Source organism: Sciurus carolinensis, chromosome 15, assembly GCF_902686445.1.
Source record: "Sciurus carolinensis chromosome 15, mSciCar1.2, whole genome shotgun sequence".
Taxonomy (NCBI): Eukaryota; Metazoa; Chordata; class Mammalia; order Rodentia; family Sciuridae; genus Sciurus; species Sciurus carolinensis.
Window position 1 is genome coordinate 28,592,264 of NC_062227.1, and position 10,239 is coordinate 28,602,502.

Here is a 10,239-nt window from a genome sequence, read left to right on the forward strand (position 1 = left end):
AAAATTAATATATTTTATTCAATAAATCAATTACAATTCACTTCAGACATGCAAATTGTTTTCCTTGTTTCATCTATCATTCCATATAAAATTCTCAAATTCATAATTTTTCTAAGTATTTTATAGTTCTCATGCTTGAAAAGTATTTTTACATTACTACTCATTGTGCTTTTATTCAAAACCTCATACTCTTCTCTCTCCATGTTGGGTTTTTTGTTTGTTTTTTGTTTTGTGATACTGGGGATTGAACCCAGTGCCCTGCACTTGCTAGCCATGCATCCTACTACTGTCCTTCATAAATCTTATTTTGAGAAAGGTTCTTGTTAAGTTATCTAAACTGGTCTCAACTGTCAATCCTCCTGAATCAATCTCCCCCAAAATTGGGATTACAGGTGTGCCCCCACTGTACCTGTCTTCTCTCCATGTTTTCTGATCTAAAATCTATCTTACATGCAAAATGAAGTTTTTCATGTATTTGTACTAACCTGACATTGAATACAGATACAGTCTTCTGCTTTTCTGTATGTGAAAAGTTGGAAGTAATTCTATTCAGGCAAAAGTCTTGATCTGACTTTTTTTCTTCTGTAAGAACTTTTTCTGAATTTATTTTTAAAATATATGAATCTGTCTTTAATGGGGAATACAAAGCAATTGCCCGCCATATTCTTAGGACAGCTTCAAACTATCTGCTGGATAACTTCTCCTCAAAAGTCAATTTTAAGAGATGTTTATAGCTGGGTGTGGTGGTGCATGTCCGCAATCCCAGTGACCTGAAAGGCTGAGGCAGGAGACTCTGAAGTTTGAGGCCAGCCTAGGAAACATAGGAAGACCCTGTCTCAAAAAAATAAAAAATAAATAAATAAATAAATAAATAAATAAATAAAAGGGCTTGGGATGTAGCTCAGTAGTAGAGTGCTCCTGGGATCAATCTCCAGTACCAGAGGCGGGGAAAAAATTACTTCTGAAGGGCTAACCTCCATTCTCAACATCTAAATAAGCTAAATTTCATCCATGGCTTATGAGTGTAGCTCAGTGGGAGAGATGTGCTTAGCATGCATGAAGCCCTAGGTTTAACTCCCAGCACCAAAAGACAAAAAAACAAACAAAAAATCATGGATTTAAATCGGTCAGAAACTATATACCTTAATGTATTGCTCTGAAATTCTACAAACTAGCCTTTAAGATTTGTGCTTTGGCACTGTATTCGACGGCTATCCTACAGATTAGGAACACTGAAGCTGAACCTGAAGAAATTTCTACAAAAATTTAAGTGGTTAATAATTAAAACAGCCTACACTAACCTAAATAATATGACTCTTCCTTGTTAATAAAAGGTCAGGGTAAGGAGCAGCGGTCTCCATCTGTTAGGATGTTATACATTCTATCACTCTGGATTCATGAGGAATCTAGGAAAAAAAATTTCTCAAATAATACCTTTGCTTTCCTAGTGGTTGCAATGCTTTTATTTTGAAGACTGTTAATTAATTAATTCTGTTTCCTTCTTTGTTTTGACCAATGGGAAGTTCAAAGCTGATTTCATGACTTAGTATAATATATTATCAGATAAATTACCATTTATTAACTTTTCTCAAGCATCTTATTATTCTATATTTATTTTCCTTTACTTTTTTCATTCTTAGCTGTTGTTATTTTTAACAATGAACTTATAAGACACCACAAATACTTTTTTGAAGAAAGCAAGAGATTGATGAATATAAATAACAATTATAAACCAGCTCCTAGTTTAAGCTCCTGCCCTCAAAAAAATGTATCAGGTAAGAAAACAACCCAATTTAAAAATAGGGAAAAGATCTGAAAGAATATTTCTCAAAAGACACAAAAGGCCAACAGGTACATGTGGGGTATTCCTTACCTGAAATGTTTGGAAGTACAAGTGTTTTGAATTTTGGATTTTTTCCCCTTCAGATTTTATAATATCTGCATACACATAAATGAGCTATCTTGGGGATGAGTTTCAAGTCTACACATATAATTCACTCATGTTTCATAATATCTTTGTGGGGGGGTACTGGAGATTGAACCTAGGAGTGCTCTACCACTGAGCTACATTCCTGGCCCTTTATAGTTTTTTGAGACAAGGTGTCTTGCTAAATTGTGAAAGCTGGCCGGAAATTGCGATCCTCCTGCCTCAGTCTCCAAGTTACAGGTGTGTACCACCACACCTGGCTGTGTTTCATAATAGCTTATATACATGGTCCAAAGGTAATTTTATATAGTATTTTTAACAATTTTGTGTACAAGATACAGTTTCATGGTGTGGAATTTTCCACTTGGGCCATAACATTTGCCTTCAAAAAGCTTCAGATTTTGGAACATTTCAGATTTTGAATTTTCTTATTTGGGATACTCGACTTGCATATGAAAAAATGCTTGCTGGGTGTAATGGCACAGACCTCCTCAGGAGGCTGAGGCAGGAGGATCAAAAGTTCAAGAACAGTGTGGAAAATTTAGTAAGACAGTGTCTTGAAAAATAAAATAGAAGAGGATGGGGACATCGCTCAGCACTAGTGTACTTGCCTATTATTTGCAAGGTCCAGAGTTCAATCCCCAGCGCCACAAAATCATCATCATCATCATTATGAAGAAAATGCATACTAAAACAAAATATTATCTCACAATTGTTAGTATAGTTATTAAAAAAAAAAAAAGACAAAAGATAGTAACAAGCCTATAATCAAAGCAACTGGGGAGGCTATGGTAAGAGGATGGCAAGTTTGAACCCGGTCTTAGCAATTTAGTGAGACCCTGTCTCAAAATATGTAAGTAGTGCTAGGGAAGTAGATCAGTGGAGTGGCAGAGCATCCTTGAATTAAATCCCTATACCACAAAAGAGAAAAAAAGGTGTTGGGGGCGGGGAGTGCCAGCAAAGGAAAACAAGTACTGGTGAGAATGTGGAGAAAAAGGAACCCTTGTACACTGTTAGTGTACAAGGAATGTAAGCTACTACAGCTATCATGGAAAACAGTATAGAAATCTTTCAAATAATTAAAAATAGTACTACTATATAACCTAACGAACTCACTATTGAGTATGCATCCAAAGAAAATGAAAGTATATTGAAGGGAACTGCACTGTTAAATTCATTGCTGTGCTATTCACAATACCCACATATGAAATCAACCTAAGTATTCATGAATGGATAAAGAAAATGTGGTATACATACAAAATGGAATACCATTCAGTCTCAAAAACAGAAATCCCATCATTTGGAATGTGGATGAACTTAAAGGATATTATGCTATTAAATAAACCAGGCACAAAAAGACAATACACAATCTCACATGTAGAGAGTAAAAGGGAGTTACCAGAGACGAACAGGGTACAGGTAAGGTTTGGGAAAATGTTGATTAAAGGATATGTTCAGTTAGACAAAAGGAATAAACTGAAAAGATCTACTGTACATCATAACTATAGTTAATAACAACATATTGCATATTTGGAGTCTGTTAAAATTTAAATATTCCCATCACAAAAAGTATATGATGTACATATGTTAAATTCTTTTAGTTATTCTACAAGGATATATCTATCAAAACATCATGGCTGTATACCATAAATACACACTATTTTTGTCAACCGAAGTAAATAAAAGGCTGGGATATCCCTCAGTGGTAAAGCTTAGCATATGCAAAACCCTGAGTCAATCCCAATACCACAAAAACTAAATAAAAACTGTTTTGACTTATTATTATTTTTTATTGACCCTGAGCCTCATACATGCCAGTGCTATATTCCCAGCCCTTTTTATTTTGAGACAGGGTCTCAATAAATTGGCCTCCAACTTTCCATCCTCCTCCCTCAGCTTCCTGAGTAGCTGGCATTACAGGTATGTGCCATCACAGCACTTGGCTTTTAAATAAAAATCAATTGGCCATATGTATCCAGGTTCATCTCTGCTGTATGTACCTACACATTTACATCAATACTGTACTGTCTTGATTACTGTAGTTTTGTAAAAAGCCTTGAAAGCAGGTAGTTTTAAAGTTCTGTTCTTTTTGAATTAAAAAAAATTTACTATATGGTTATTCTAGATCTTATGCATTTATATATTAATTTTTTAAAAAATGCTCACCTATTTCTACAATAAACCTGAGTTGGTGGTGGGGTGGGGAGTGATGGCATAAGTACCATGATAAGACAAGAAGGTACAGTACAGTTACACAAACGAAAAAGGAGACGATTTCTCAAAAACTGCAGAGTGGACACAGGGACTTAACATATTTAAAAACTAGTCACTTTCTCATCGTTGATTGGCAAGGTCACGTGAGCTCAAGTAAGTCAAAAGCTATTTACCAGAAGTCTAAGAGTTTTTTCCAGATCTACCTTTCTTCTTCTTCCCCCTTGAGATAGCTCCTCTTTTCCACATGGTAAGCTTTCCTCAACTAACAGTTCAGAATCCCTAATGCTCTTACGGTACAAAAACCTACTGGTTTAATTTACATTTTAACAAAAAAACTTTAATGTAGTGTAAGATTTTACAGCCTCTCCAAAGAGGAAAGTTAAAACGCTAGGAAACAGCATGGGGGAGCTTTTTCTAAAAAATACAAGCTTTGGAATCAAATTCATCGAGATTCCAATCCTTAGGGAACAAGTAGTTTCACTGCTTTGTTAACTGTATAATCTTGGACTTATTTCAGGAATTTAATTCAGTTATTCATGTATGTAATGGAAACAATGTTATGAGATCTGTGGTATAATTAAATGAGACTTAAAAGGCTATAGTAAAAAAAAAAAAAAAAAAAAAAAAAAAAAAAGAGTCTACTTAGTTTTCCTTTTTCTTACCAGTTCTCCCCTGTCACTGCAATTCTAGCAGGGAAAAGTGAGAGGAAGAAAAAAAAATTAGTCAAAGGAAATATAATCTTTGGTTTTAAACTGAAACACTGAAAGAAGTTCTGCTCTCTATAGCAAAGAACTGTATTTGAGGCATAGAAAGAACAAGGGTTCTGGGTTTGAATACTAATTTGACTTTTATTATCTCACTTAGATGGGCCATCATGTCTAAGAGTGAATTCCACTTCTGCAATAAAAGGCTACTTCCCCTATCCAAGACAGTTACTTAGACATCTCACAGGAGAAAAGGGAGAAGAAAATAATGTATTTCTAGAGGATGGATAAACTAGCACAACTTTTTTAAAAAGCAATTTAAAAATATGTATCATCAATTACTTCTTGCCTTTTTGGCTAAAATCAAGTGTAAAAATATGTATCGGGTGCTTTAATCCAGTAATTTTACTTCAAAGATGCCTAACTAAAGAAACAATAACAATAAGTTTATTCAAAAATGTTTATCATAGGTTTGGGGTTGTGGCTCAGTGGTATAGTGCTTGCCTAGCACATGTGAAGCACCGGGTTCAATCACCAGCACCACATAAAAATAAATAAATAAAGGTATTGTGTCCATCAACAACTAAAACTTTTTTTTTTTAATGCTTATTACTTAAAATTATAATATTGAAAATAAAATCAACTATTATGTAAACAGTGGCACTAAATCAATCACTTCCAATTTTGATTATCAAAACACATTAAATTAGACACTCCTATTAGACATAAGCCTAAAATCCCAGACTGTAATTCCAGTTACTCAGGAGGCTAAGGCAGAAAATGACAAATTTGAGGCCAGCCTGGGCAACTTAGCAAGATCCTATCTCAAAATTAAAAATAAAAGCTGGGAATGCAGCTTAGTGGCAGAGCACTGAGCTAGAAATCTCCAGGTCCTGAATTAGATCCCCAGTACTGCAATAACAGCAACAACAACAACAAAAAGACACTTCTGGTAATATTACCAGAATACAAAACATATTAGAGTAATAAAAGAGAGAGATTAAAGACATTAGTGGCACACACCTATAATCCCAGTGGCTCAGAAGGCTGAGGCAAAAGGATCACAAGTTCAAAGCCAGTCTCAGCAACTTAACTAGGACCTAAGCAACTCAGTGAGCCCCTGTCTCAAAATAAAATAAAAAGGGCTGGGGATGTGTCTCAATGGTTAAGCACCTCTGGGTTAAATTCCTGGTACCAAACAAAAAAACCTACAAAGACATAACCCCAAGTGCCAACAGTTGCTATAATAAATTTCAGTGAGTTAAAGGTTTAATTTTCTCACTTTGGGTCAGTATTTTATTTAATGTGCTGATATTTTTTACAATAAAAATGACAAACTTAAGAGTTTCCCTTCTGTAGCATGGTTTTGAATACAAAACATTCAAAAAAAAAGATACACATTCATTCACTTTTCAAAATGCAACTGGAATGCACAACTAATAATGCACCAATTTTAAAATGTGGTGAAAAACATAATACATGAATAAAAAAATGCAACTGGAATCTACTACCACATATTCAGACACAGAATGAAATTCAAAGTTTACAGGCTGTCTTCATTCATTTATCAATTCTAATCCAGGCATTTACAAAACATAAGGCAAAATTCTGGACACTGGGAACACAAATGTGAATGAAACAACATCCTTACTCCCAACTCGTTTTCATTGTATGGATCTTAGTATCTATTATTTCACCAACTGTATAGAAGTCATGTCTCCAGGACACTTCTAAAACCTATCAGCCTACTCAAAACACTACTTCAAAGTTCCCCCCACCCCACTTGGAAGCGAAGTTGGTTTTTATATATATGGCTTAAAAAGTATCTCATGTGGTTAATTCAGGGCATGACCACATTCTTTCTTTAAGAAGCTCAGGTAACAATATCACCTCCTATCTATAAAGTACTTTACAGATTAAAGCAGGTTTTCCTACATAAACTTTTTTTGTTTGTTTTTACTTTCTGGCGACACTTGGGGTTGAACCCAGGTCCTAGTCCCTGCTGAGCAAGTACTTTCCACCGAGCTACACCTCAGTCTTTAAAAACAATTTTTAGACAGGGTCCGGCTGAATTGCCAAGGCTGGCCTCGAACTTGCGATCCTCGCGGGTAGCTTGAGGTTACGCCCTGCTAGTCATTAATTACTTTAAAGGGAACCAATACAATGGGTAGATAAGTTCTTTGTTGTTCCACAAAGACCCAGGGACGCTCACGGAGTTGGGTCAGGAACTCCAAGGGGTTAGGGCTGAGGAAACCAGAAGGGCAGCCCCACCTGCGAAACTCGGACAAGTGTTTCCGCGGCGGTGCAGAGCCTCCGGGGCGGGCCTCGCAAGGCTTGACAGGGCGGCCCGGGAAAGGACCGCGGCAGCCCATTCCCTTGGGGCAAGTCCACTCCAGGAATTTCACTTTGAACCATCGCAACGCGCACAGCACGGCCATCGGGTACAACTCCGTCTAGTCTTTTCCTTCAATAAGTCAGTTAGAGACTCGGACACAAGTGCTCCCCTGCAGGGAGACTGAGCTATTCGGAGGCGACCAACTTTAGCGCCAAGAGCCAACTAACCCAGAGGTCCCGAACCTGCAGCAGAGCGACCGCCCGAGGCAACAGGAGGCCCGCCGGGGGGCCGGCTCTGCAGCCCGAGGCCGGAGCCAGGCCGGGCCTCAGCCGCGGGCATGGCGGACACCGGGCCAGAGAAGCCCAGGCTGCGGGACCAGGGCCGGGTGACAGGTTTATTGCCTTGGTGAGCGACCGGGGCTTCTCGTCCCCCTCCCACCCCAACTCCACCCGCGCATCCCTCCACCGCCCCTGCGGGTACCTGACACACGGAGGCGCGGAACGCCGCGAAGTCCGTGCGCTCCGCCACCTGCAGCGCCCGGTCCCCGAGCTCGGACTCCTTTTCGCGCCGGTCAAACAAGTACACAGTCCTGTGGCCATCGGCTCCGCCGTCCTCCTCAGTCCCCACAGAGGGCCCGCCGGCGCCCGCCGCTGCCATGTTGAGGGAAAGGAGAAAGCTGCGTCGGTGCTTGCCGCCGCGGCGCGCAGAGCCGAGGTATGGAGTCCGCGCGGCGCCTTCAGCTCCAGTTCCCTGGGCGGCTCGAGGCCTCGCCCGGAGCGCTGCAGTTCCTCGGCCGCGGCTGCGGCGGCGGCTGCGGCGGCGGCGGCGGCGGAGCCGAGCAGCCGCGGGCGCGAGGATCACCCGGGAACCGATTCAAACGCGCTGCTGCCCGTACACACGTCACTTCCGCGACCCGACGCTCCTGCGGACAAGGGGACGCGCCGCGCGCTCCTCACAGGGCCCGCGCCCCGCGCCCGCCGCCGCCCACGCGAGCCTCACAGCACGACCCGCCAGCAGGGCCGCCGCCAGGCCTGTGGCGGAGGAAGAAGAGGGGCGGCGGGCAGGAGGCGGGGCGAATCCAGCAGGCCGCGCGGGACGGGGCGGGGCTTCGCCGCTCTCGCCGGGGACCCGCCCCTTTCGCCCTGACGAAGTTGGATACCAGCGCGGACTTGGCGGGCGCCTGCGCCCTGGGGGGCGCCCTCAAAAACTGAGGCGGGAGTGCTGGTCCCGGGAGCGTCTCTTGAGGGCCAGTGTTCTCCAGGACCGGAGGGTCGGGGTGCCTTCCCGCCTCCTCATGACGCCTCGGGCTCAAGCTCGGCCGCGCCGGCGCTGCCGGGACAGCGACTGCACTCTCTGTGGCGGAGGCGCGTGGACGCGGCGGCGGGAAGCGTCAAGTCCGCAGGCTTCGCGGGGTGGGACAGGCCCCCCGAGCGAGCACGTGGGTCCCCAGGCGGAGAAAACTACCGCCTAGCGACCCGGCGGCACTTTTCGCGCCTCATTCCTATAGAGCTGTAGTGGACTCTTCTGAGGGAGTCGGAGACAAAGCTGGCCTTAGAAGAAAGAATCGAGGTTCTGTGACGTCACGTGGCTCGTCGCGGCGCCCTCAGGGTGCACGGCGCGGCGGCCAGCGTTCCTGGCCGAGTGTCGCCAGCGTCCGAACCTTCCCACTACACGCACCTGCCCACCGCCGCCATGTTGCCACCACTATAAGTGGGAATAACCCCACGCCGGCGTTCCTGGGATTCAGTTAGATGTTCACGGAACGCCTGATGTACAGGGCAGTTTCAGTCAAAGCCATTAACATCGTTGGGGAGCATATTTCCTTACCTATGCTGCTAGCGAGCGTGTAGCGCCCTAACTCAGTAATGTTGTTGGAGGACTAGATTTACTCCCCAATACTTCAGCATAAGTCAGTGGATATTTTGTACTTGAGAGTGACAGGTAAAATTCACTGAGCCCAAGGTAGAAGATTAGAGAGTGTACAGATTTCCAAAACTCTGTTAGAGAGTGTACAGATTTCCAAAACTTCGGATGATAGTTCATTTGCTCTAGGATTGCTAAAACCATGCTTAATTGTTGTCGAGACCGACTGATGAAATTAGTATGTGTTGTGAACAGACTGAGCTGTTGATAGGAAGGTGTTCCAGGATGGGGGAATATAATTGGTTAGGTTTAATATACAATTAGATAGCCTGAAGATTTTGTAATGGGAAAACTACTGGACCGATGTGTGAATGGGAAGGTAGAATGAAGGGATTTGGAAATGCTGACGATTACTTGAAAACCTGGAGAAAATTTTAGATTGTCCAGAGTTAATTAAAGCCCCCTCCCCCTCTACTGGAGATTGAAACCAGGGCATCTCAGGCAATTGCTCTACCACTGAGGCTCAAACCCAGCCCCTGAAACATTTAATCCTAAAAAGACTGGTAAAAAGATGGTACAAAAAGAAAATCCTTACGTGACAATGAATCTGATGATAGCAAATTAAAGAGATGCTGTTGAAAAACCAAGATGCTTTGCAAGAGATGTTGATCCTGGGCAAAGAATTGTCTCTTGTTCAGGCAGCGGTGGAAAGAGCCGGATGAAGCTAATTTAGTTCAAGAGGTTAACATGAAGTGTCCTCGAACTACATTTTTTTTCCTTTTTCCTGTACTGACGATTGAACCCAGGGCCTCAAATGCTAGACAAGCACTCTATCAATAAACTGCATCCTCAGCCTTTTTATTTTTAAAATTTTGAGACAGGGTCTTGCTGAGTTGTCCAGAGTGATCTTGAATTTTCCATCCTCCTTCCTCAGCCTCCCAAGGAGCTGAGATAACAGCCAGACAGGCATGAAGGTATGTGTTACCACAACCTTCCCCTCTCCCCTTTTCATTGCCTCACATTAGGGATTAAATTTCAACATCAGAGAGGATGAATATTCAAACATTCAAATCGCAGCGTCCCCTCAAATAAAAATACCTAGAACTGAGTGTGGTGAAGTACACCTCTAGTTCCAGCTGTTCTGAGGCTGAGGAGCATCCCTTGAGCTCAGAAGTTCGAAATCAACATAGGCAACA

The 10,239-nt window shown here is 42.2% G+C and overlaps 1 protein-coding gene across 2 annotated transcripts in view; it reads right to left on the reverse strand.

Moving 5' to 3' along the window:
• Positions 1-8,587, reverse strand: part of Smchd1 (structural maintenance of chromosomes flexible hinge domain containing 1) — a 157,502-nt gene extending 148,915 nt beyond the window's left edge. The window contains exon 1 of one of the 2 annotated variants that reach the window (XM_047526412.1): positions 7,661-8,434. In XM_047526412.1, the coding sequence (XP_047382368.1) occupies positions 7,661-7,837 (177 nt within the window). In that variant the 5' untranslated portion in view covers positions 7,838-8,434. Of the gene's footprint in view, positions 1-7,660 lie in introns of both variants that reach the window. The other variant, XM_047526413.1, reaches the window with a different exon arrangement.
• Between the last annotated feature and the right edge of the window lie 1,652 nt (positions 8,588-10,239).